This window comes from Haemaphysalis longicornis, unplaced genomic scaffold (genome assembly GCF_048455015.1).
Source record: "Haemaphysalis longicornis isolate Haplotype H1 unplaced genomic scaffold, Haemaphysalis longicornis Haplotype H1 scaffold_1, whole genome shotgun sequence".
In the NCBI taxonomy this organism is placed as follows: domain Eukaryota; kingdom Metazoa; phylum Arthropoda; class Arachnida; order Ixodida; family Ixodidae; genus Haemaphysalis; species Haemaphysalis longicornis.
The window spans coordinates 432,001,532-432,029,337 of NW_027526203.1; the positions used below are offsets into that span (position 1 = coordinate 432,001,532).

At 43.6% G+C, this 27,806-nt stretch overlaps 2 protein-coding genes across 2 annotated transcripts in view; one reads left to right on the plus strand and one right to left on the minus strand.

Moving 5' to 3' along the window:
• LOC144155730 (low-density lipoprotein receptor-related protein 2-like) overlaps positions 1-12,254 on the plus strand; it is a 46,271-nt gene extending 34,017 nt beyond the window's left edge. Inside the window, exons 16-21 of the mRNA XM_077687344.1 lie at positions 163-450; positions 858-982; positions 1,103-1,226; positions 5,610-5,692; positions 7,065-7,258; positions 10,147-12,254. Of these exons, the coding sequence (XP_077543470.1) occupies positions 163-450; positions 858-982; positions 1,103-1,226; positions 5,610-5,692; positions 7,065-7,258; positions 10,147-10,287 (955 nt within the window). The 3' untranslated portion in view covers positions 10,288-12,254. The remainder of the gene's footprint in view (positions 1-162; positions 451-857; positions 983-1,102; positions 1,227-5,609; positions 5,693-7,064; positions 7,259-10,146) is intronic.
• Positions 12,199-27,335, minus strand: LOC144155731 (tRNA-dihydrouridine(20) synthase [NAD(P)+]-like). The gene is made up of 13 exons (XM_077687345.1): positions 27,043-27,335; positions 26,498-26,543; positions 26,057-26,148; positions 25,903-25,946; positions 25,126-25,186; positions 24,935-25,048; positions 22,069-22,226; positions 19,602-19,767; positions 19,394-19,515; positions 19,149-19,313; positions 18,987-19,074; positions 18,865-18,932; positions 12,199-12,392 (listed from the first exon to the last, which is right to left on the minus strand). The coding sequence occupies exons 1-13, from the start codon at positions 27,157-27,159 to the stop codon at positions 12,278-12,280; spliced, it is 1,356 nt and encodes a 451-aa protein (XP_077543471.1). The 5' UTR covers positions 27,160-27,335; the 3' UTR covers positions 12,199-12,277.
• Between the last annotated feature and the right edge of the window lie 471 nt (positions 27,336-27,806).

Sequence of the window (27,806 nt, forward strand, 5' to 3'; positions counted from 1 at the left end):
TTGTACATGTTGGTTCTCAAGTTGCAAGGGTATGTCAAAATGGTTTATATGGTTCTTATCTCAGGCCTGTGTAGAGGCCTGGGATAAAAGGCCAGTGTGCACTGGCCTCTTGAAATGCTTTGTGGTTCGGTGAGCTTACGCGCCTGCCGTCCCATTTGGCAGGCTTCTGTTCTGGAGCGATGCGGGCGAGTGGCCCCACATTGAGCGCTTCGACCTGGAGACCAAGGAGCGGCGCACCATAGTGCACGACGAGCTCTTCCAGGTGTCTGACCTGACGCTGGACCTGGAGCGTGACCTGGTCTACTGGTGCGACCTGGGCACTGCACGCATTGAGCGTGCGCGCCTGGATGGCACTCGACGCACCAGCATCGTGCTCAACAAGGGCCCCAATCGCCACTACTCGCCCGTCTCTGTGGCAGTCTTCCAGTCAGTGCTTTTCTGGATCGACAGGTGAGCGTTGTAGTTAGCGCTGTGATTTGGATTTATTGTGTTGGTAGCTGTCCTTGCGGTGTGCTTACGGCCCTTGAAAATGCAACTTTTCATCGAAAGGCAAGGTTACAGAAAAAATAATTAGCATTTGTTGCTAAAACTTTCTTTTTCCTTTTTGGAAGCCATGATTGACCCAATTTTCAGTATATTCTGTGGGTTGTTGCAAAGGAGCTTTTATGTGAAGCAGTGCTGGCAGTAATGATCAGCCAATAAACTCCAAACCTGTTGCAATTTAGCTGAGTACATCGGTGTGAATGCTGAATAATGTTCTTTGAATGCTTGGTAATGTTCGTTTGTGGTAGCCCGCACATGTTGCATTTGGTGCAGCATATCTCTTGTGACCCGTTTGGGGGTTTCTTTTTTTCCAGCACCTTCTCTGGTGGTTCTTTAGTAATGCTGATTAAAAACAGGCATCCACAGATCTCAACAGGGAGTCGCCTTCTTGGTCCAAACATGTCTCATCTACAGCTCTACAATAGGCACATGCTTCTGTGTAAGTGTCCAGCTACTGAATTGCTCCCTTACAGTACACACTACCTACCCGTAAATTTTGATACTTTTGTCATTGTCCTAATGTTGTCGCTTCATTAAGGTTTATGCTTGTGTTTTACAGATGTCAACGATACAAGTGACGCATATGGTTCTAACCTCAGCCCAATAATGTCTTGCCGTGGTTTCTGCTTCAACGGTGGGACCTGTGTAGCTGTTGATGACAGCCTGGGTGGACCCACTTGCCAGTAAGGCTTTTAACTCCTTAACGTTGATGTTTCAGATGCCACACTATGTGTGGAGGGTCTTTTTGACCCAATAATTAACACTTCTACTTGTGCGAGAGAAGTACGAAACTTGAGTGGTGTCACTGAATGTCTGCACTTTGGCAGGGAAGGACCAGCCCCCTTCTCTCTCTCTCTCTCTCTCTCTCTCTCTCTCTCTCTCTCTCTCTCTCTCTCTCTCTCTCTCTCTCTCTCTCTCTCTCTCTCTCTCTCTGTCTCTCTGTCTCTCTCTCTCTGTCTGTCTCTGTCTCTGTCTGTCTCTGTCTCTGTCTCTCTCTCTCTCTCTCTCTCTCTCTCTCTGTCTGTCTGTCTGTCTGTCTGTCTGTCTGTCTGTGCGCGCGTGCGCGCGCGCTACTGTGCCAGTAGAAAAAAAACATTACTTTTGAGTGCTGGTTGAACACTTGCAAATTTCTCAAAAGAAAATTTTATGCAAAACATCTTAGCCCGTTAGCAGCTTCACTTTGTGACCATTTGCTGATTGCTAGCATTCAAGTCTCAAATGTTGTTGCAGCTAGGGGTGTGTGAATATTTGAAATTTTCTGGTATTGAAGTGAATGATGCTGAATCGATTCGAGTTCGAATTGAATAGCACTACTCGAAAACTGCAAGAAGTGTACAGGTATATAGACAGTTGTACAGATAAACTTGGATACATGAAATCATACCTTGTTGAAAGTGAGAATGGCTCGCTAAAAACGCATGCAAAATGTCATTGCAATGCATTCCAAAGTGTTTGGCACTGGATGTGTCGCACTTTGACCACTTTTTGGCCACCTCCAAAATGTACCTGCTTCCTGTGGCTGCAAAGCCCGTTCTACATGGTGCGATTTTCATTTGCGAATTTGGTGGAACGAACATTCACACTTGCAAAGTTCGCAATGCCTGGAAAAGTCGTCTACATGGCCTGCGAACGTCGCAATTTTCACACTTCAGAGGCACATTGTTTGCTGACCAAAACATCTGCCATGAGGAAAGCTTGTTAAGATTTTAAAAAATAGGTTGTGCGTGCCTAGCACATTTAGGTATACCTTGGACAGTACTTCTTCGGTTCTTCTGTAATTCTTCCCTGCTGTGATGTCAGCCACTTGCACGGACACAAATTAAGCATATTTATGTTGAAAACTGTGCACGACATCGTGTTCTGAATGCACGCGTATTTGTTTTGGTGCACCCGCGCTTATGCCACGCTTCTACAAGCAACACCATCTGGTTGCTAAGCGTGCAGATGATGCCGGGACATTCACCTAGCGGTGTTCCTATTGGCCGCAGGTCTGGCCCCTCTACGCCGTAGGAGCGGTGTTCGTGGGGCATGCTCAATCGTTCCAAACATTTAGCACTTTTCCGCAGCAATGAAAAAAGGTTGCCGCATATGCAAATTTGCAGGGAAAATAGCACCGTGTAGAACGGGCTTTACATGCAATGCTGTGGTTGGTTGTGAGTGGAGAATAAGGGTAAGGGAATTCTGGGTCACCCCCCATGCATTGGGCCAACTCCAGCCATTTGTGTCTCTGTTCGCATACCGGTGATGTGGTTGCGCTGAAGGGACTCCGGTCAACACCCTCTGGACAAGCAATCCTGGCTGTGCACTACCATCATCCGTGGTTTTCTTGTGAAACTATGCACAACATTGATACCTTTCCTTAACATGCAATGGCCCTTCCAACCCATGGTTGGCCAACCCATGCAGGATATATAGTACAAAGGTATACAAATTCATCTTCCTATACAGTCAAACTCCGCTACAACGAAATTCACGGGGATCGCGAAAAATTTCGTTGTACCGAAAATTTCGTTGTCGCGGAAAAATCAGTAAATAAAGAAAATAGGACAGGCGTCTAACTGGCGTCGTGAAATCTCCCACATACCTTTTCGCCCCAATGTTGCCAACTTGCTTGGAGCTCGCTCCGCCAAAAATAGCACCCTTTTTTAGCACGGAGTTTATATCGTAATTTGCGGTCACAACGCGTCTCGCGGCGCTTAGACCAGCGTTGTAATATGCGCGTCGTACTCGTGGAGATCCGCGCAAAAGCAGGCGTCGTGAAATCACAGCGCGGAGTTTATATTTTACTTTGCGGTCACGGATATGCACAGGATATGCACGACACTCTGGGAGCATTTTATTTCCAAAACTTGAAAAAATCGCTGATTTTTGTCTGTTTGCGCTTTCGCACGAGCAACGGGAGAATGCGCTGCTCACAGTCTGCGAGGAGCTGCATGGCGACATCATCGTCATGGGCGCCAAGGAGCGCGAGAAAAGGCGAGAAGCGGTTTCCTCCTCCTCCGCCGCCGCCGCCGCCGCTTTTGAGCGCCGTCGGCGCCGGTAATCCGGACATCGAGAAGAAGCGGCAGCTTCTCGATGTCCGGATGTTCGGAGAAAATGTTGCTACTATATAATTTACATTGTTAGAACTTATCAAAATTAGTTATAGTGGTTCAGTCCGTTGCAGATCGAGTGACTTGTGTCCCGGGAAAATTTCGTTGAACCGGGAGAACAATAAAAAAAGTGGTTTGTTGTGGAGGGAGTTTTAATACATTGGGGCCTATGGGATGCGGGTGGGGAATCAAAAAACCTTCGTTGAAGCGGGAATTTCGTTGTGGCGGAGTTCGTTGTACCGGAGTTTGACTGTAGCACCCACACCGAGCTTTGTCAATAAGGCGTTGGCACCGCTGTTCTTGCAAAGCTAGTTTTCTGGCCGCACACATTTATTATGCACTTGTGCAGATTGTGGTCTGTGCTTTCTGTACATTTATATTGGGGGTGAAATGTCTGGTGAAGCCGATGGCCTTTTTTTTTTTTTTTTTTTTTTTTTTTTTTTTTTTTTTTTTTTTTTTTTTTTTTTTTGCATACAAGGACATTTGCAACGTAGGTTTTAAAAATGCAATTCAGGCATTGTTAGTACCGGGGCAAGGATTCTTGGGAAGAGGGTTGCAAGGGGGTTGATAACACCATGCCTTGGGTGCATGCCTGCAATGTTTCAGTTGTAGGGTAGTTTATCATGCCTTAAATTCCCCACTTGCAGAGTTTCCTTTTAACGTTCCTAGAGCTTGCGTGAACATTCATGAAACCGCAGTTGGTTTGTGTGCGTGTTTTCTAAAGGAATGGGATCGTAGTTTTTCAGATTAGTTATATCCCGATTACACTAATACTGAAATCCATAAAATCTAATCTTATCAATAAAACTAGAAGCAGCAGGTTAGCGTTTTTGTTTACCGTATTTGCACGATTCTAACACGCCCCCAATTGTAACGCGCAGGTAAGTTTGCTTATGAAAATTCGAAAAAATAATTTGACGCCAATTCTACTGCGCAGATGTAAGACTTAACACCACATACCTTGCAGAAGCCAGTTTACTTGACACTCACAACTGCGGCATTAAAAATCCCTTGTGCTTCATAAACTTGCTGTTCCAGCTCCTTTGAGCATTAAAACCAAAGCGGAGGACATTGAAAACTGATTTCGATTTTGAGCCTAGTTGTAACGCGCACACAAATTTTATAGCTAATCTTAGCGAAAAAATATATGCGCATAAGAATCGTGCAAATATGGTATTTCATTCATGGAACAATTCATTTGATCCATAGAAACAAGGCCCTTTTTTTTTTCCTATCTAGTTACTGGAGCATAAGGTTTCGTATCGGAATTAGTCAAATGTTTGAATAGTTTTGCACCAAAGCATGCCAGTTTAGTTTTAAGTCTGCATTGCTACAAGATGCAGGCGTCACAGAGGTTGCCATCGTTAAGCCTTGCCTCTCTAAAACTTCAACTTCAGTTCTTTGTGAAGTCTGGCTTGGCTCCAATACTCTAGTCATTGGTAAAACTTAGAGCGCGATTTAACAAGAACGATAGAAAGGAGCGCGTGTGTGTGTATTCTTTCTATCGTCCTTGTTAAATCGCGCTCTAAGTTTTACCAAATATGCACCAACTTGCCCAACAGTACGTTCTCTATTCATTGGTTGTGGACAAAGACTGTCCAAGCTGTTATATTTGCCAGAGCTATGCCAAAGCTACTGCTGAAATTGTCGGGGTACAGTGAACCCAAACCAGGACTGAACTATGCATACTAGACGCAGTCTCCAATTTTTAACAAGAAGTTTTGAACTTGTAATTTAAATACTGCAGCCTGTAGCTGTTGCTTTTCAGTTTTATTAGCATACCGATGGAATAGTTTTGGATATTTTGTTGCGACCTACTGGTAGGGTAACGAAGGCATGCGAGTTGTTTGAGTGTCTCGGTGAGCACGAGGCTATTGTGCATTGTCCGCATTGTGAATTATCTGGAGCAAGGAATAGTGAGCATCTATAGAAAAGTACAATTGCCTTGCATCCATGTGGCCCTTTTCCTCCCAGGTGCACTGCCAATTTTACTGGTCCACGATGTCAGTTCTATGCAGCGTACATCTACAACCCACCGTTCTCCGACGAGGAACCAGGTAAGTCATTCATGCCGGGGCAGGAGTTGATTAGTATACATTCGTATGCACGAAAAAATGCAGTGTATTGTCACTAGCATGCTCATCTTGTGCAATTTTAACATGCGCAATTTGAATAGCGGTTCTCTAGAGCCATCGTGCTGGTGGTAACCGAAAGGAGCAGACCACGTATCCATGCGTGCTGGTGTCAGTAGCCCATTGATACCTCTCAACCCACTTCATTTTAGTAGCTACGGGCATCATGGTTGCAGCAATGGCGCTGGCAGCACACACACACTTCTGGCACTGTCTCCTACATGTTGTAATGCAAGTGAACTGCTGAATAAGGGACCCTGCTGTCAGCGCATCTCAAGCACAGCATTTCTTATTCATTTATTGCTTTTTCTCTGTTTCTTTATTTGTAGCATCAGTGAACAATTGCCAAATATTGCAATGTGCTTACGTTACGCCAACGTTGTCTGAAGCTTTTGTATACCTTTAGTGCCATAGCGAGCCTTTTGAAGCCTTTAGTGCCATATCGAGCATGTCATTTTTTTTTTTTTTTATTACACGCTTTTGTGGTCAAGTTTATGCGCAATATAGCGATCAGTAGATAATGCGTGGCCAGATTAAGCAGGTGACCCATATGCAAAGCCCCCATTTGCTTATAAGCTTGGTTTCGTATATGTGGAAGCCAAAAACATTCTCGTTGTGATCTTGTGAAGTAAAAATACAGCTAGATCTTATTTTGAAACAGCACCCCATACATGTGCCGAAACAATGAACACTGAAATGAAAACTAATGATTTTGGAAGCAAACGTTTATTTTCTTGTCTTTCACGCTCGCGGATTCCAAGAAAATGTATCTTTCCAAATACCACCAGTGTGAAACCGAGGTTTGTAACAAATAAGGCTGAATAAATGTTTGCGAAGCAAGCAAAACGGCTCTTTGCTGTTAAGAAGAGAAATAAGTCATTCGTTACAATTCTTATATGTACACGCTCATTTTCACTTCTCCGAGCCAGGGCAGCTAAAATAAGCACATTGTTTAAAGCAGTATGGAGCGGCCGCAGAAAAGCGTTTGCATTAAAGTTGCGAATAAAAATGCTGCCACGTGCTGGAGGTGCAGCCAGAAGTGTGCATCTGCTATCAGTGCCCGTTGTTGCTGCCAATGTACAGTTTCTAATTAAGCAACAATCCTCAGAGCCACGATTAAATAAATGGGCGGAGAGGTATGCCTGAGCTAACGGTGCCAGCGCAGCTACACGGCACTAGGACACGGCTAGGTCATCGCTCCCATCTTCAAATTATTTTTAATGGCACCTACACTAGTGTTGGAGTCTGTCAGTCTGGTGTGCGCTAACGCTTTTCTCCTTCTCCCTCCCTCTTTCAGCGGACGTGAAGATAATAGTGATTCCAGTGGCTGTGCTGCTGTCTGCATTCCTGCTGATGCTGGTGGTTGCTTGGGTGAAAAGGAGACGCACTTGGCAATCCACGGCGGTCTCCCTCTCCTCTGAAGAGGCCAACCCAGCCTTGGCGGCGCGCATGATCGACAGCCAGTACGAGACCTCCTTCTCCGATAACGTGGTGAGCCTTCTACCTGCAGTTTTCATTGCACGAAGCACCTTGACATGATGACATCTTTTGTCTTAAAAAGAAATGCGTAGAAAACTAACGAGCTTGCTTGATGTCTTCAGTGCACAAAGTTCCGACCTACTGCAGCTCTTTCAGTGTTTATTTGGTGGCGGAAGCTGCTTTAAGGGGGGACGTGGCAAGTAAAACTATTTTGTTAATTATGGACCAAATTAAGTCGAATTAGGAGATTTTATCTAGTTACTAACCTAATAACAAAACTGAAATCAGTTTAAAAATATCTTCTGTACTTTTTGAGTTACCAGACTAATTACCTTCACAGAGCTGTCGCAAGATTAATTAACTAATTAGGCAAGAACTCAACAAGATTTTTATGTCAGCATCACTAGGAAGGTCCATTCTGTGCAAGGAAGCTATTTGATTATTGCTTTATCTCCTTTAGGTATCCAAAAAGAAAGACAAAAGTTTCACTTTCCTTTTGGCATGAGACTATTTCTGATTTCGAAAGGAAGGTGAAAATTTCCTTGTTCTTTCTTTATGCCTAATGAATATAATGCAATAATCTAATAGCTTCCTTGCACAGGATAGGCATTTCTGATCACACTGCTGTAAAAATGTAGTTGACTTCTTGCCTAATTAGTTAATTATGCTGATTGCAAGTTTCAGGTAATTAGTCTCCTAGCTCAAAAAGTATAGATGGTATCTTTAAACTGATTTCAGTTTTGTTGTTAGAATGGTCAGCTACATAAATGCTGCTAATTTGATTCAGTTTGGTCCATAAATAAAGTCGTTTTACTTGCCACGTCCCCCCTTAAAGGGGCCATGCAGATAGACTACAAGTTTGGTTCTTTAAAAAGACTTGTGCGATAAAATTTGCATCGTTGTTATTCGGACAAAGCAAACAAATAGAGAGAGAGAGAGAGCTTGATCAACACCTAACTAGCCTGGTGGGTATAGAAAAAATTGCTTGTGCACTTGTGCATTGCCAAGTCTTGTTTTTGTGTTAAAAGTGATTGAGGCAAATATTAAGTAATGTATCATTCAATGAAATGTTAAGAAGAGCGCTTTTAAATAGGCACATGTAAATGCCTTTTTTTTTTTTTTTTTTTTTTTTTTTTATGTGGCAGCTGAGCATTTATGAGCTAATGCTTCGCTAACTCGACTTGTACGTTTTATTTCTGTGCCTTCTGGGCAGAGCTGGAACGGTAAGTTGTGCATTAGCTCTCCCTAATTTTTTACTTGGTTGTAGTTCAGACTGGAGTCCTTGCAATTTGCAAAGGAATGCAGTGTAATAGTGTTTACAGTTAAGCGCACGGCAAAGAGCTACTTTGTTAACTATGCCTTCTTCCACTACGTCCGTAAAGACATTGCATATGTAGCCTTGCTACAGTTCCTTCGAACCTGACTGCACTGATTGTATTGGTGAGCCTGTTATGCCACAAACTGCAGCTTGCAACTTGTGTTACTAGGCGCCTACCTTGTTCACTCATACAGGCAAGAAAGTACAGTGCGGTCCACTTCTAACAATACTGACATAAAAAAAAAAAAAATTGTTACGATTATTGTTACGTCTGGACCGGCAAAAAACAAATGTATTTCTCCATTTCTTATTTGCTCACCAGCGACAAGTAAATCTGGTTGAACAACACGAGTCGTTTAACCCTACGAGTTGTTGCTCCTGAGCACCACTGGGCATCAAGCAATCTTTTTTTCTCCCGCACTTCGTGGTTTTTTCGACATTTAACGCCATCTATTGACAAACAAAGGATCCAGGACCTTCAAAAATTAAAGAAAAGAGAACAGCATGTACTTCCGCGTGCTAAAAAAAATATTGTTTACTTGTGTCAACTCGCATCGAACCCAGGTGGCTCAATGGGCTAGTGACAAGTATAATTGAAATTGTGCAATTTTGTTATTACAAATGATAGCAATACAAACATTACATTATTGTCTTCACTTGAACCGTAAATCATGTTGGTCAAAGTAGCTCTCTTGTTCAAGTGATGTATGGGCAGCCAGTGCCCAGGTTTCCCAGTGTATCCTAGTGTCCGTCCTAATGAATCAAATTTTTTTCCGACTTCATATCACACACTTAAGCAAAATAGTAAAGTTTTGGGCATCAAAGGCTTCAAGAACACTTTATTACGGGGTACATAAGTAGCCAGAAAATTATTTAGGCATTCTTAAAAAAAAAGTTTGAAATTTGCACTTTCTTGAGCAGCAGCTGAAGCTTGACAATCGCTGTGTGCATTGCTTCCAGTTGTGGATACAAGTGTGGCAGTCCTTATGTGTGCACAAAACCGATCTGCGACTGGATCATGAGGCTTCCAACTGATCGTAAGGCATCCGACCTTGAAACTCTGCCGGAAATCTTGATGAAGTGGCTACTTCACCTCAAGAGTTATCGCCTTGTGCTTAGTCAGCACCATCTTTCGAGAGCGCACAAATGGGAGGAAACTATTGTGTAGAAGCATTTCCAGGCACTGCACAGTAGCGACCAAGCAAGCTCTTTTACTCCTCCTTCCTGCGATTGCAATGACTATAGCGCTCGATTTCTTAAAGCTGCACACAATGCCCCCTTGTGGATTTCTCCACGCTGATCTGTTCGCGACACTTGTGGAGAGTTTTCGTGTCATTCTCTTTAGTGTTTTGTTTATCAAAGTTTCAGACAAATTTTTATAGTAAACACGTTTCACGTGACCAGAATTCTATAATATCTGATGTGTCGCTGATAATTGTCATTGTAATGGCTTATTTTTACATAGGAGCAATGGGAAATTGAGAAATGTAAGGAATTTGGTTTTCCTTAGTGGTTTACACCCATGTTGGTAAGCAGCAATTGTGCCTATTTCCAAGTGTGCGTCTCTGCCTGTCTCTTGCAGTTGTTGATGGGGACTAACCTGGCCTTCGAAGATGGGGAACCAGCTTCTGAAAATGTCACCGTGCTCAATGGTTTCCAACCATTGGCCAGAAAGCCTGCAAGAGCCACCCTGAAGCATGTGTCGTGGCTCCATGCATTGTGATCGCCATCGTTGTCAGTCATCATCTTGCATTTCTGGTGGAAGCTTTTGGGCAGCCAGTCTGCAAACGTGGCTAGCTGCTCCCAACCCCGTCCCTTTTTTTTATATCATTTAGTTTTGTTACTTTGTTCATTTGCCATATTTTTTAATGTTTGTTTTTAAGACTGTGGTACCGAGCTATGTACAAACTACGTACGTGGAACCCCAGGGACACTGTCAATTTTTATTGTTTAGGTGTAACACGCGCAAGGTCCTTGCATGGAGCATGCAATTGGCCACTTTTATTGTAACTAGCGGTGGATTCTGGCAATTGTGCAAACTTGTAATGCAATTCTGTTTCACAGCACGGTTGGTTATGGAACTATCTCGTTTGCCACAGCTGAAAGTTTGTGGAAGGAAGAGTGTTTGTTTTAAGTTTAGCTACGATAATAGTTGTATGTAGCTTCCAGTTGGTGAAAGTATTCAAGGGCAACATGGTTCTTAGTTCTCATTTATGGATTTTGTACTGTATTTGTGAAGAATGTGCTTTTGCACATTATTTTTAATGTTATTGTCCCACATGGTAATCTCTAAAATGTATCTGGATGAGCACATGCAATACTGGAGCTAAAAGGGCCAGGCTATTTATTTGTGTATTGGCATAATTGTGGCTGCATGCTTCACGACAAAGCAAGGGCAGAGAGGAAGAGAACAACAGTATACTGCCAGGGCAGTGTTTACAACTGCTTTAAAACATTTTTCTGGGGGCCTCATTTTTGTGCTTCATGGAAGCTCAGACAGTCCGTACAAAATTATTTTAAGCAACTGCCATCTTTGTGAACACTGTGCAGCAGCTTCGGAGCTAGAAAACGCTTGCTAAAGGGGCACACACTGCACGAAGGCAGTGCCGCCCGTTGAGGTCACCAGTGTAGATTCAGAAGTCCGGTTTTGCTCAAGGCTGTGCCGCACGCTAATAATGTAAAGACTACTGCACACGCACCAGTGTACACAACTTCTTTTTAATTTGGAAAGCGAATGCTTTAAGATTCCTTTTCTGAGAGGAAAAAAAAAAAACTTTGTACGGCCATGTCATTAAGTGCTGGCAGTACTTAATTTTGATATGACGTACTGGTTCTTGTTATAGTAGTCAATGTAACTGTGGAGCATTTGTCTGAGCAGTAGTCTTGCAATTAGCTCTAGTGTATTGTGGTGGAAGTGTCGTACAAGGCAACGGTACTGTTTAGTTTTTAAAGGCCAAGGGAAAGCTGCATGGTATTGTTTTGTGCTTGGTTGTTTCTGTCAGTTCCAAGGTTGCTCGGTGAATAGGTGGCGTCGAGGTCTGTGCGCGCACACCAAACCCACACCAGCAGTGTCTTTAGGGATGCAAGGCAGCATTTATCTGCAGGGAAAGTTCACAGGAAGTGTTCATCTAAAAATGTCGCATACTCATCAGTAATCACCAGTGCCAAAACTGTCAAAGTGGCACGGTTATCCAAGTGTGGCATTACTTTTAGAAGTGCTACGCCTCGAGCACAGCAAATTGAGCAGTGGTGAAATGATTGGAGTCGAGAGTGTGTCGACAGGGAAGCATCTGCTTTACTACGGCGCATCTCAGTTCTGTATTGCGAGACGTTTATTTACCACTTCTGCCAGTCAGCACGTCTTGTCGTTTTGGGGCAAACTCAAGCCCTGACAGATGCGAACACTCATTCCAAGAAAGAATAGTGGATTTTATGCTTCTGTCAGGCCTTGACCACTTGCATTTTCGAGCTTTCATTTTTGTACCAGATCTGTTTTGTACACAAAAGCTAGTGTGTTCTTGGTTACTGTTTTATTTCCAGATCTCGTGTACTGCCTTTTCAGTTTCCAAATGTTGCAGTAGGTGAGGCTTCTCAGTAAGAGAACCACGCTGTCAAAAAAATATTGGGAGCTGTCTTGCGTTAGTTTGTGTAATTCAAATTATTTCCATATAAATATACATTCTCTGCAGACCCCTCTGCCGTTGTGTGGATCATTATTCGATGGGCATGCCAGCTGTGTTTCCCTTGATCTTGGAGCTGTCAATCAATCCAAGGTCGTACAAGGCCACAAGTGCAGCAGCTTGCTCTGCATATTTCTTGTTCTTCTCACTGCAAGGGTTTTGAGCAGATAAGCATTAAAAGAAAAGTACACTGGCTAGACACTAAAGAAAGCTTGCACAAAAGCAAAAGGTTAGCCAGCATTCTTTGCTTCGTGACATTTCTGAAATAACCTGTTTACATTTTCCCATCAAGAACTTAATATAATTGTAATTAAGAAGCAATTATTTTGAGCACTTTGTCTCAATGCAAAACTCCTGGCATCCTTGCTTAAAAAACCTAAAGCAGATTTGTACTGCAAAGACTGCATCAAGATATTTTCAAGACTGCACACAGTAACTAATTTGCATAAAGGTCCTCACGATGCAAGGACAAAACTTTACTGGAGTGAGGCATGCATCGTACTGCACGACAGGAAAAATTTGGGGTGAACGAACCCTCAAGGTAAAGGGAACGACAATGGTAATTTTAAGCACCCGATAGGGCTTGCATATTACAGAAGAGGCGCAGTCATTTTTGGTAGAAAAAAAAAATCCCCTCCCTAGTCATTTATTGCGCGACTTCACGTCTTGCCCCCGCCGCAGGGACGGGCACTGCACAAGCGTTGCTCCCTGCAGTGGTGCATGGTGGACAAGTACTCTTGCCATGCAAAAAGCCAGAGTTTGGGCAGGAAAAAAGTTTTTTGTCAAAATAATTCCTTCACGTGCTGAGACCAGTTAGAGAACTGCCAGCCACACTTGACATGATGGGTGGTCAATTGCAATGTTTTCGACAGGGCAAAATAAGCCCACTGAAATGGAACACAAACCCTTCTTATTCACTTGCTGTACTGCTACTTCACGGGTGCTATTTTGAACTTTTTGTTTATTTTGGCCAAAACATTGCAGTTGCCCATACCCAGATGCAACCCAGTTTAAGGGGAAAACTGACAGGCTAGCTTGCATTTCTCCAATGACTTTGTTTATACGAAAGCAGACACTAAAAAAAAAAAAAAAAACCAATGCACCTTCAAAAACTAGTAGTATATACAAATTATGCTAACCAAGACTTGGATCAAAGTTGTTTACATGGGAGGCAAGGATTCTACCCATAACGCCACGGTGACTGTGTAATGGAGGGGTAACACCTGCAGCGCACACTAACGTTTCGACCCCATTGCATGCCTCACTTTAGTGAGTAGTGGACCACATAGCAATATCTCGTCTACTCTTATTTAGAGCAATGATGTGACCGCACTCCTCGTGCAAAAGATCACATTAAAGAGAACGACTTGCTGTTTGTACATTATTGGTGAGAAGACAGGTCAATCCAACAAATCTTGGCCTATTTTGTTCTTTGTCTCATAATATCAAAATATCCGAGATATTGGTGGTGTAGCTACAAATTTCAGACATTAGTGCACGAAATTCATTTTGTTAAAAGACAAAAAAAAAAAAGGAAAAGTAGCATACATTCCTGCCTATAACACCGGCATCCAGAATGCCACCGCAGATACATAACACTTGTCTTTAGTGTGGAGTTTTAAGTGCCGAAGCTACACTGGGGCTATGAGGCGCACTACAGAGGAGTGCTGCAGATTGACTTTGACCACCTGGGGACCTTTAACGTGTGCCCAAATGTCAGCACACGGGCGTTTTCGCTTTTGAAAAGCAGCCACAGCAGCCAGCGGGATCAAACCAGTGTCCTTGTGCTCAGCAGCACAACGCCTTAGCCACTGAGCCACAACAGCAGGTATGTAATACTTTGCAAGGCTTTAGAGTACGCACTTGGAATTCAAAGCAAGTGCATGGATTTCTTGTGGCCGATTCTCTTAGTGCTCGCACTTCAAGTGATTCAATTGAGTCAGCTCACTGAAATCTGCAGGCGCTATTTGACATTAGACCTCAAAGCATACATTAGGCCTAACAGCAAACTGGCTGGCGTATGCCTGCACTCCTCCCCTTTTCCACTGTGCTGCCATCAGGTCATTTAACATATTCAAAACAGTGACTGTTGTTCAGCCTTCACCTTACGCCTGCAAAATATCAGAGAAACTGTCCTCAGCATTACCCTCACCGCTGGATGCAGGTGCATAAGCTTACATTATCGTTAACTTGTACCTCCTATTTCGCTTGATCACAAAGGCCACTACTGTTCGGCCCATGCTGAGGAATTCCTCCACATTCCCTGATCAGGAAACCTGCCCCAAACTTCCTTCCCCCAGTCCTCGGTAGCACAGTACAAACATACTTGCTATTCAACTCGTCCTGTTGTTCTAGCCTCTCTCAATCTTACGACATCAAATCCATTTAAGTTAGCCTGAAAGCTCCCCTAATAGCACAGCTAAGCTTCCCTCGCCTGACGGAGTTCTAGTGTTAAATGTTGCGAAGTTCAAGCTCCAAAGGCAGCCTGTCCAGATCCAGAGATCCTTGGCACCCTGTGCTGTACAAGGTGCTCTACAGCTGCTGGGAACTCGGTGCCCCAAGTTCAGTTGCCAGTTCATAGGGAGGTTGTGGCCGAATACTACACCAGGGTGGCCAGATGCTGTTCTGGTGGGGGAGCATTTTTGTGTCCAAGGGAGCCTTCCTAATTTTTATTAATTTATTCAAGGCACCTTACAGCCCCGCGGCAAAGCACATAATTGGAAACGGAAGCAACACACAAAACACACATACCCCTAGGCAAAACCTAACAACAGATAAGCAGGAAAAATGTAGCAAACAATGCAAAAAGTCGAGTTACCATAGCAAACACAATGCAAAAAGAAGCAAATATGCACAAGCCAAGAAACATCAAGTCGAGTTACCAAAAGCATGGCATTAGAACTACTGCAAGTTCGTGCATATGTAGACAAAATGACGCAAATTCACTCAAGATGCACTAAGCCATGATGTGCACTTAGAAAATATCTGCCCAAAGCAAGAAACTGATAACAAATAAACAGCACACAAAAACTGAAGTTCTGCGAAAAATTGCAGTGCATAATATTCAGGCAAAGGCACTGAAAGTTTTTGTGACATGAAACATGCGATACAGTCAGAGAGGTAATTCTAAAGACGTACAGCACATGGAAGGGCAGATGAATGAAAAGATTGTATGCAAAGGAGCGATGTGTGTGCAAGCGCTGAATAGAGTATTCACGTTTAAAATTTGTGTGATGCTGAATGTCTGTTATAATTTAAGAGATATGAAATGCACAGCTTGAAGCTGAATCGATTTGATCATGTCAATTAGATAGTTTTGATGCGGGCAGTATATGAAACAAGCAAATTCCAGCTGTGATAGAACGAAGGTTTGTAAAGCAAGCTTGCAACACTAGGCGGGGAATTCCATAAATTGTGTCATAAGTAGCCACGTGCTCAAGATGCTTTCGTGCATATGCTAGAGATGTGGTCAGACTGAGACAATGTCTGCATGAGTAAGCTATCCTTTATAGTATACAGAAAGTCAGGGGGATATTTCTTTCCAGTACCTTAGTAGTATTGGGTTTGGGTACAAAGGAAGGTCATGCGAAGAGCAGTCACTTTTTGCGGCAGCCTTTGGTGCACAGTAAGCGTCCCGAAAAAGTTTGTATTCCTGCCATGTTACGTATGTACCATGGTTGCACCTATGTAGTGTAGACTCACTAGTATACATGATGTTTTTTATTGGACCAGGTAGCATTCAAAATTTGGCCATCTGCTATCAATCCTTAGTGTTCCTCACAAGGTCTCCTTATTAGTTGTACTACTCGATAAAAAAAAAGATGTCATATTTTCGCTTGGGAACTGAACACTGCTGCCGGTGGTTAGATGCAAATTAAGGAGTCTTCCTCCTGAATATATAGCAGTTATTCAGTATGTAGTGCAAATTAATGTAATGCACAATTGTGTAGACTTTAAAGGGCAGTCACTGCCCTTTTGACTGCTTTACTATCATACAAAACCAAACACACATGGTGGAGATTGTGACAACAGGACTAACACTAGACTCCTCAGTAGGCCTTTTGGGAATTGCAGCATAAAGGACATATTCTCAGGACTTTATGCCAGGCAACTGAACTTCAGAAAGATGCGTTTGGTATCTTTACCACCATGGCATATGCACGGAGATCCCGCTATACAACAGGACCCTTGTGTCTCCAGAACTCATGGTGGCATAAAATGGGGAAGCCTGAATGCTTCTGCTCTGTAAGGGTTTAGAGAAACAAGTCGTGCCTTAAAGAATACTTTCTTCACTTGAACACTGGTACAGGATGTCTATATATAAAAAAGGAGCTCTGCACCACCTTCCATTTTAGCAGGAAATGGCACAATGTAATGAATCGTAAATGAAATGCAGCTGCAAAAGAAAATTTTGGCTACTGTTTGCTGATGGCAGCGCAGCACTTTTACCAATACACAGTGTGTGCAGGGTATTTGAGATGAGGAATTTATGCACTTTCGACCTGAAATTCAGTGTACACATTTTAGCACGAGCTCTTTTCATGAAAATACTTTAAAGGTGTTCTTGAAAGTTTCCAGTGTGCATCAGGCTTGTCCAGGGCAACAAGCACACGTCTCCGAAGTGTGCTGGCGACAGCTTGCCATTGCGCATGCGCAGATCTCGGACAGGGTCGGGCCGATCGCCGTCTCACACAGGCCATCATAATTTGCAGACGCCACCACCCACGAGGGGCGCTTGTCTTCCACAGTGACAGCTGTGAGCGGTGACATGCCAGATGGACGCGTTGTTTGACGCGGTGCAATATCACCGCACGCTGTTACGTAATTGCACAAAACGACCTGCGTTAATCCTCTGAATCTCATGCGTAGCGAATGAAAAGCACCAACAAGAACTCACTGCAGCGCTTTCGGTCAAACCTTTTGTGCGATTACATACCGTATTTTCACACGTATAACCCGCATCAAAAATGTGAAAATTTCAGTGCAAAGTAGGGGTGCGGATAATACGCGGGGATTTTTCATTAGTGTAGCTTCACGGCAATGCGCGTTGTGCCATGAAGCTCTCGCGCAGTAACACTGACTAAGCCTTCCATGGCAGCTATTGCACTAAACTTACAAGGACACGAAAGAAAAAACAAGGACGAGCGCACTCTAACTGAATTTTATTAGGGCATTGTGATTTTCGTCTTGCAGACAGTGTATTCTACTAGCTAAATATACGCTTTTTCTGTCTACATAGAATGTGATGTGTTGCTTGAGCAGTAGCTTTGGTGCAGCCTTTTCTGTATCAAATGTGCGGACAATACACGAGGATTTTTTTTTCTTTTCCGGCGGGCTGAAAGTGGCGGTGCGGATTATGTATATGCAGGGGAGGGTTATACGCGTGAAAATACGGTAATTCCTGCAGTGATAACGCGTCGGGTCAAATTACCCTCTCATTTCCGGAGTCATCGCTCACTGCAGAACAGGAGCGCACCTCGCGGGTGGTGGGTCCGCAAATTTGAGTGGTTCAAGCTCAACGACGAACAACCTGAGCCTGTCCGAGATCCGCACACGCGCAATGGCAAGTCATCTCCAACCCAACAGCTGTCAGCAGATGTCACCAGCATGCTCCCAAGCCGCACACTCGCTTGCCCTAGGCAAACCTGACGCGCACTGTACATGGGTGTCTGGGCTTTTCGGCTAATGTGAAAAATGACAACCGGAGCCAGGATTGAAGCCGTGTCCTAGGGCTCAGCTGCACACGGCCTTAGCCACTGTGGTGGGCGTAATGACCACCTTTCCCAAATTGCTTATGTTGCTGGGTGTCTGGTTAAAATGCCCCTCAACTTCACCTCAATGGTGTCTTAACCTGGGAAGTTGGAATCCACAAGAGGCGATGAAGATGGCATAATGTTTTACTGCGCTTACAGGAGCAGTGCCATTTCACAAAAACCCGCCGTTGTATGTGTGAAGCTCGGGCAAAAGTGGAGGACAGAGTGGCGGGGAGGCTGGTGAAGGAAGGGGCAGGGTGGGCAAAGCGAATGCAGTTCGTCAGCACAAAGCTGTCACACAACGGGAATTGCACTGCTAGAGTCGACCCCAACTGCATCAAGCGGAATGATTGGGCGCCCCGAATTTTTAACTTTTTTGTTCAAAGCTCAGAGTTGAGGCCAGCACAATGAATCGTGCAGATGAAGCTGATAGTTAAGACTTAGGACAATAAAAAGTCAGCTTGAGGAAACTACAAGCTTGAAGTTGTGTTCTCAAATACCTCACACCTTGTATACAGCTAATCGAAGTTAACTTTGCTGCAAAACACACTGCTGACTTCGTCATGTGGCACATGGCCTTGCAGTGAAAATGCAGTAGGGGAATTTTTTTTTTTTTTGCAAGAAAACTAAATATACATACATGTATTTTTATATCCTGCAAGCTTGCTATAAACTTCCAACTTAGCACCTTTCTTGATATGACATTCAAATGGGTGCCAAAAATATTTTGGCAATATACTGTTGTGAGCAAAGCACACAACAGAGCCTAAATGCGCTTCACACTATGAGCAAAGCACAAAATAAACAGAGCCCAAACGTGCTTCATGCAACATTTTGTGAGCATTTTAAACTGTTGCGCCTACTTACAGGTATGTGCTGGAATACATCTTCCCCTCAACCAGCACAACCGAACGGAAGCTCTTCTCTACAGATTCCTGAAAGGAAAGAATAGCTGAGCACAGAGCTGATTTACCCGCTGCTTAACTTACAGTTCTGTAGAATGGATGCGCATAACTGTTCTTCCGTGTCCAGTTGATAAGCACCGTCTTTGGAAGGTTTGACATCTCAAACAGGCTCCTGTTGCGCAGGGGACAACAAAAAACAAAATGGCCGTCTCCACTTGAATGCCATGCGTGTGCCATGAAGCGTACCTGACAAACTTTGCTTCCATTTGCCACACTTCTTCGTCTCCAACTTTGCATTTTTTCAGCGCCGGCTCCGTGTTGTCATTGTTGCTCAGCTCTCTCAGGGCCTTGGCCTTTGCGTGCAGCTTCAGCTGCCGGGAAGCATGTTCCTCTCCCATATCCCAGAGCACACTGCAACAACGAAGTGATCAGCGTGGCAACCACCACTGCTGCACTGAACTAGCCGGGAAATATGACGTATTGACAGATACCATATCTCCTCCATTTGCTGGCTGGCCAGGAGGGCCTTGCCCCGGTCAGTTTCCTGAAGGGAGCCAAGCATCTGTTGGACGCAGTACTTTGTGTTGGTTGCTCTGTTGTCATACTCAATTGCCTGCAACAAACCAAAGTGAAACTGAAGAAACCGTTTTTCTTTTTCACTTCTCATAGTCGACAGGTTGTTCTTAATGTTGCTCTTACATAGGCTAAGTATTGCTCTATGACTTCGTCTATTGGTTTCTTGCCGTCCTTGCTGAATATGGAGCAGTTGCTTTCTGCCTGACGAGCCAGCATCACAGAAGCAGCCCCAGAGGCCTCCCGAAAACGTTCGATGTCTTCATAGCAGGATATTTCGCCGGATCCTCCACTGCAATGAAATGGGTCACAGAAGCATGGCTTTTTTGCACTGGTGCACATCCTTCGTCTTTTCCCACACTATCCTTAACGCTGGTTTCAAGGTGCCGATTGTAGCACAACAAAATAACATACGGGACAGCTAACGAGAGTGATATATAGTTTACTGTCTGTACACTACATACTGTGTCACACTTTTTAAAGTATACTGTGTACCACTTTTCATCGACATAAACAGGCAAGCACTTCATCATGGACCAACCAGGCCAGCTGAAACCTAGCATGAGGGTTTCATCCAGTCTGAATGTGCAGAATTCCTTGCATCAAGACCAGCCTCAAAAAAATTGCTCTCAACAAAATTCATTGTAGACTCACTAAAAGTAGGTTAATATGTAGCCAGATCGTAGAATGCCATGTATGTTCGCAAAATTGCACCATGTATGAAAGATTTGTGGCTTATTAATACACTGTGCTCTTTGGATTGCAAAATATTGCGATTTGCCTTTGCCTGATAAACTGAATGCACATAGCCAAAAATTAAAAAAAAAAAAAATGAACGCCACCAAGCAGCAGCCAAGGGGCCGTGAAATGATTAAAGTTGGCATGAGCCTGAATTTGCAATGTGATGTGAGAGCCAAAAAGAGCACAACTGCCAACAGCCAGTACCAATCATAGATGACAACAGGGAGGTCTTTTTGGTGACATGGTCGCTCAGGAAAGTTGCTTTCCCTTTTACACCTAGTGACCACTACCACCATCCTGAACCCAATGGCTCGGTACATTGCGTTTAGTTTTTTTAATCCTGATAGATTTAAAAGCGCTATTTCTGCTATGCACTGTATGGTGCAGTTCAAAATTGAAAATTTTGCTCAGCACACCTTAATTAATACAAGCAAGAAACGAAATCGTGCATGGCTATCAGTTTTCACAGGTGCAAATCAAGCTACCAAATCATACCCATTTTATCATGCATATTCTCACCAGTAGATAATCTCACCATTTGCAACCTCTTTTACCTCAAATTTGCGAACAAAAGCCATCTAGGCATTTAAGGAAATTAAAATGTGAATATTAGCAATACCAGTTAAAAAAGAAATTTCTATTAAATTGGAAATTAAGTTATTAAAATTTAGGAAAATCCCCAAAAATTAAGTCAGCACAAGGAACAATAAAACTAAGCACCTTTGCAAAGACTTCATGCATACAAAGACTTGTGGATTGGAGCATAACAAAGCAGAGGCACAAAGTACACTCAAAACCTTTCTCTTAGGTGTGCCTCTATGTTTTCGAAAATGTACGAAAGGTTCCCTCGCAAAGCTGTCACACCACAGTGCTTTACAACACAGTAAAAATGGCACTGTACACTACCAGTGACTAGAAAGGATAGTAATCCGAGCCATCTTAGACTTGCATACTTCGAAGAATAAAACTACCACAAGCATACGCTGCAAAAAAAAAAAAATGCAGCTTTGCACTTAGGAACATGCTCTGTATTTTTTCTATCGACACATGAGAGGCATAGCATTTCCTGTCATGCAACAGTATGGCAAGACTGCTAGCTTCACTGCTAATTTAAAAGTCCAAACCTCACTGAGAACTTATCTGCAGCCAGCACTACATCTAAAACACAAATATTGATTAATTGTGGGGTTTAATGCGCCGATGCAACACAGGCGATGAGGTGCGCCTAAATGGAGGGCTCCGGAATAATTTTGACCACCTGGGGATATTTGACGTGCGCCGAAATCTTGTACACAAGAGCGTTTTCACTTTTCGCCTCCATCAGAAAAGCGGGCGCCATGGCCGGGAATCGAACCCGCGACCTCGTGCTCAGCAACATAACGCCTTAGCCACTGAGCCACCGCGGAGGGTCTAAAACACAAATATACCAAAGCTGCACCTTCACACATGGTTCGAAATTTAAACCCGCTGTGGCTTTAAGACATACACCACACACCTTGTGCACAAAACATTTTTGTACATCATCTGCTTCAGAAATGCAGCTGCCACATGCAAGAATCAAAGCTGCAGAGTCACGCTCAGTGGCAGAACGCTTCAGCCATTGGGTCATAGCAGTAAGTTAACAGAGGCCGTTCAGAAGGCCGTTGAATGTTGCAGCACATTTAGGACCTATCATATGAAAAAACCATCGGTACCTTTTCAGATAGCTATGGCTGAGCCTGACCCTGCACAAGAAGCTGCCACCTTCAAAGTAGGCTCGATCGTCAAAAAAAACTAGAAAGGGCTCAGGAGGTCTGCACAGAAAACTGCACTCCACTGCCCCACATATGTGGTAAGGAAAAAGGCACATTACTTTGCAATTATGGGAATGTCGACGTGCTTGGCCAGAGCATTGATGACTGCAGTTCGGTTGGCATGCTGTGGCCGTTCTTCTTTTGTGCGTCCATGGACAGCGATGGCTTTTACGCCAGTTGACTCAATTAGCTTTCCCAGGGCAAGCGTGTCTTCCAGCTGCACGGGTGTGTAATAAAGCAAGAACGGGGAGCAAAATCTGCATCATTCACTGCACCGAGTTCAAATGAATTTATCGCACCACAACACCTCTCAACGCCTCTCAAACATTATACATTCACGAACGCACACTTCAGGGGAGAATGAAACTTCAGCAGTTCTCGCAACCAAAAATTGATCAGTCTAATGACAGCAACGGTAAAGTAATTTAGAAACACAATAATAAAATTTTCATAATGACATGCTAGTATACAGACTTTGTACCAGGAAAGAATACTGCCGAAAGTACAAAAATGTCTACTACACTCGTAAACACTGTTACAGGTTCGAAAAAATTAACTAAGCATTGCACCCAATGATTATTTCATACATAAGCACAGCACAGGTTTTGACTTCAAATAAATATTGCGACCATGACATAAAGTGATCTCTTCAAATTGCAGAGTTTGTAGAAAGTAGTTAGCGTGCACCGTTAACAAAAATTTGCCGTAAATTAGACAAGTCAGTCCCTAATGAGTGACACAGGTGCACTGCTGTAGGCAGCTGGTCGTGAGTCAATTACAAGTAATAGAGATGACGAAGACAGCATACTCAAAAGATTCGCCAGTTCACAGTACCCTGAAATCTTGCAAGGTGGCAAAGAAATCAAAAGTAATGCTAAAACAGACATGCAGAAAGCCTTTCCCTGAAGCCTGGGTAATAAAATACTAAAAGTAGATATATGCAACTATCTTCAACAAGTTGTCAGTGCTGATCCAAACCATGATAAAGGAACCAGGCATACAATTACTATGGACTTGAGTGCATTCACTAAACGCTTTCAAATAAGGAACCGTGTTCTAAGCACCACTGATTCAACTCGACATACAAGCTCTAGACCGGGCTCATCCAGAAAGCTGCAGACACAAGGCGAAGCGCTAGGTGTAGCACTGAATAAAGCATCTTCGAAGCTGATTTCGAGGCTGACCCGTACACAACGCTTCCATAGTCCACTTGTGACCAGTGAAATGTCAAAAAGACGAAGCAGGCAACTATTAACCTTCAGATTTTGGAATTTAACACACCGAGGACACACCCTCGCTGTAATGTGTGCCGTAGAGCAAGGCTCCAGATTAATTTTCACCACCCGGAGATCAAATAATGTACACTAAAATCTTGACACACAGGCGTTTTCGCTTTTCGCCTCCATCAGAAAAGCAGCCACCGCAAGTCTTAACCGCCCCAAAACAATTGTGGGAGAGGCCTTCTAGCGTGTTCGTGGTCTTTACACATTTAGTTCCATCCAAGCAGTTTTATGCATGGAACACATCAGGGCCTTCTGTCAAAAAGAATGTGTAAAAACTTGCATTCCTTTTCCCTGGGAACTGCTATTCCATTAGGTAGAAAAGAGGGGTTTAGACAAATCCAGTGCTGCTTAGAAAATAGGACACACGTTCTCTTTTCGGGATTGAGCTTAAAATTGTTCTCGTCCATTACTTTGAAAATCTGATAGGTACTATACCCCTAGGTATACCAGGTATACTTGCCCTTCCAGATAGACAGGTTACAAGACCTCGAACAGATTTGAAAAAGGTTTACAGATAAGTAAAAAATTGTCGGTGGCAGTGTCTTTTCAAGAGTTCCAATGTGCATTACAGAAATTAAAAATTTACTGTGCTCCGTCAACAACTTATTTTACTTCAACACGATATTCTACACAGCCTCTGCAGCTGGCACGTACAAAGAACCCTGCACAAAAATAAAATCAGTGGGAATGCATAGAAATTTCCAAGAATGTGAGGGCAAAATTCTAGTTGGACCAGCTTATGTTGAACTACTGTTCAACTCTCTGTTGAAGTTTGCAGCCACGCCCGTCACCACTTGATCAGCCCCCTCGACAGCACAGTCCAAAGCTCGTTCACCATCGCCAGGAACCTCCTGCTCGCCTGAGTCAGTAGCTCCACTTCACAAGGCAGCTTGCACGTGCAGCAGCGGTCGACCCTCTTCCGGCACTACGGTTTCCGTTTCCTGGCACACACTCTGTTGCATTTTGTCAGAACCTTCCTCTGGCCTCCTTTTCCAGCGCGCGCTCCAATTTTCTGTGCAGTTCTGTGTACCTCCCTTGCACACTCTATACAACATAGAAATCTAAGGCTTTTGCCTTAAAACAGCTATAAATTAATTCTAAGAAATGTGCCGGACATTTTCTCGTTTCTGAACAAGAAAACTTGGAAATTCCATGCCTGATAACTGGAATTTTAGGACGTGGCATGGAACATCATAGCTTTGCAATGTCAGTGGTTGTGGGTTCTGTACTTGCTTTGGACAATAAACCTGTACCCAGGTTTATAGTTGTCAAGAGTCGGAGAACGTAAACCCACCTGCATTCTCAATGCTGCAGTGAAAAATATAGGCGACCTGAATTTCTGATTATTCTCCGATTTATGTGCATCCAAACACAATTATTTGGAGTTGTGCAATTTCCACAACCTTCTAAAATTCGCATTTGTTCCTAGTGCCATCAGGCAATCTGTACAGGCTGCCCAGTGACATTGTTCAGTGAGTGCGGGAAAGTACCTTGAGGTATCACCATTCTCTTTTCGTTAATTTTAAAAATTAAGTATTTATAATTCCACCACAGCAATCTGATGATTGAAGCAGTGCTGTGTGCTGTCTTCATCATCCCCTGAAAGAAGTGATACTATCTATTGCCAGGTTTGAGATTTTACCTTGTCAAGAACTCGTATCTTGCATGTCACTGGCAGGACTGTGCTTTGAACGAGGGCCGTCAGGATGGCCTTCACCTTGTCAGGCTGTGTTAGCAGTGCAGCCCCCATTCCCCCCTGCACGCCAAGAAAGCAGGTCAGTCAGTGCGACGGTCAGAGATGGTTGCACTTTGATGCTCTAAAGTTTACAGGACCTTAATAGAGAATTCCTTTGGACAGCCCATGTTCACATCTATTCCGGCCACGTCCGCCTCACTGGAAAATAAATTTAAAAGAAAAAAGACATCCATGTCATGCGTTAGCAGCCCAATGTGGTACACAGCAAGTCGCGTACTAACGGTTCAAAAAAGAAGCCATTTCATTTGGCTAATTTCTTTTGTTCTAGGCTAAAGCTAACATTCACTAGTGATAACTACAGCATTCTAGGCTATGCTACGCTACATAATCGACTACAAAAAAGCTACATATACAAGGAGTGGGCATGGGATCAATAAAAACCGCAGAATTTCCGTTGTGAAATATGCGGCACTAGAGTGCAGCTTACAGCTGCACCCAGTACTTTTTATTTTATTCAAGCACGCTGCCAATATAGCAACACCATTTTCACGTTTTTGAACAACTTGATGTTTTGCAAGCTAACTACATTCAACTCCCGGCGGTGTTTTCGTACTTAAGAATTAGAAATTTTAATGAGAAACGAGGGTCCCGTAGGTGCTCTTTATTCAAAATAACTTCAAATTAACCAATATAGTGGGTTTTGGCTTCAAATTATCAAGCAATTTCTTCTGGTGAATCGCATGTAAAATTGCCGGGATCAACACATCACTTTCAATTAACTGAAAATTCCAATTAGCCACTTTCGTGAAAGACACCTCGACAAAGCAAGAAGTGCATGAACTTTTTGTTTACCCATAATAAAACCCTTTCTCTTTCCACTGATAACCTGCTAACTGCAAACAGGCTTTACTCACACGAGCTTTGCAACTTGAACAGCACGCTCGGGACTACAGGTTCCCTAGAGGGGAAAAAAACACAGAGATCCACAATCATATTGCAGACATGGTAATGGGTTGATTACAGCACATTTTCCAATGTACTGCTAAAATGGTGACAAGAATTACTCACAATTTGTATAATGTTCCGGCCCTTCTCTTTTTCACACGTCCTGAATACAATTTGATGGTCATCGTCGACATAGTCCACAGTTCCAAGAACCTCTACAAAATGAAAGCAACCACTTATGTGTATAAACATACTTATTTGTGCACCGAATCCCACGTGCCTCTTGTGCCTAGGTGCTTGCTCAGGGCATAACTAAACAACGTCTCAAGGATTATTTTGGTGCAAAGCACATTGTAACGGTATGTAATATTGGTAACGCACACATTCGTGTGTAGAAAAGCACACTGCAACGGTAGATAATATTAGTAACGCACACATTCATGTGTAATTATGCCACTACAACATGTGCAATGCTCGACGAAAATACAGGTGAATCATGTTGCAAAAAACATTGCGTGTTCTTTTTGCATTTCGAAAACTAAAGTAATGTGCATGCATACTTACTATTCTCTACTCGCTGACACTTCAGCAAACGGTAGTCAATAAGTTCCTGCACAATATAAAAATTAAATAGATGTGAATGCGTTTAAAATCATATAAAGTGAAAGCGCTGAAAAAACGCCAATACATATGTAGCACACTCATAAAAACAAAAATGAGGTAAAGCTAAGACATACCGGCAATTAAAAGGCAGCTTTAGGTGTAGCAGTTCTTATGAGAACGGCATGGTGCGCGCTGGTGTTGCATGAAAGGAGACTAGCTGCGTTGCTGCGTTTTTTTTATTTTTATTTTACGTCGCTGTAGGAGCCAACATTTCCCCGAACGGATCTCCACATCTCTATCCCTCACCCTAGGCATCCTTTACCTCTTGGCGGCACAAACAATACAGGGAGAGCAATGTATCTAGGTGTATGAGTACGAACGGACGGACGGATCAAAGGCCGCGACAACAAAAACAAGGTGTTCACTTTGCGCGCATGACCTTAATTAAATAAATGACGAAGCACGGAAAAAGCTGTGCAGCGCCAAGTACAAAGCGGATACAGTACCTCAGTGTAAACATAGTCAGCTCCGTAATGCAAGGCGAGAAGGCGCATGGGCAATGTCCCGATCCTAACCATTGGGGCCAGTATAACTTTGTTCCTATAATCTATGCCCGATGTCATGATGGCTGCACCTTTTTGTCACGAAGTAAAGTGCACTTCAAATAACCCAGCTCACGGTAAAGCATAATACGGTGGCTTCCTCGCTTTAAATCAAGAAAAATGCGTCATCGGATTCTAGCTCCCTGCTGCAGCTGACAGCGGCATGACTGCATCGCAAAATCCACGAAATAAATTGGCTCGATGCTTGTCTTGACTTGCAAGGGTTTCGATCAAGACGGACAGAAGCCGTGTTGCAGCCAGCAGGAGCCAGTGAAACGATAGCTAAACGCAGTGCCTATTCTGTGGACCAGTCCACAGGATAGTGTTCAGCTTTATTCTGTGGACCAGTCCACAGGATAGTGTTCAGCTTTATTCTGTGGACCAGACCACAGAATAATGTTCAGCTTTATCCTGTGGACCATTTGAGGCGGCGCTTGGCGGTGCTGTTCGGCGCGGTCGTGTCGTGCAACATTTTTTTTTTTTTTTAGATACTTATTTCAGTTTCGTAACTGCGCCTTCCAGGGCGGGCGCTCCGGTCGCGTGTTGCGCGGTGTCGGCGGCAGCGTTGACGGTGTGCGCCGGTCCTCTGAGCTCTAAGTTGCGGTGTGTAGTGCATGCGTGTCTGATCTACAAGTTTCTTCTTTTCGCGTGCGAGAACCTTGCTAGAA

What these genes read in the sequence shown, in the direction of transcription:
- LOC144155731 (XM_077687345.1), bottom strand. Translation starts at nt 27,159, where the DNA reads ATGACATCGGGCATAGATTATAGGAACAAAGTTATACTGGCCCCAATG. An exon ending in GTGTCAGCGAGTAGAGAATA is followed by an intron (nt 26,149 to 26,497) that starts GTAAGTATGCAT and finishes TTCATTTTGTAG; the next exon opens with AGGTTCTTGGAACTGTGGAC. An exon ending in ATGTATTCCAGCACATACCT is followed by an intron (nt 12,393 to 18,864) that starts GTAAGTAGGCGC and finishes AAACCCTTGCAG; the next exon opens with TGAGAAGAACAAGAAATATG.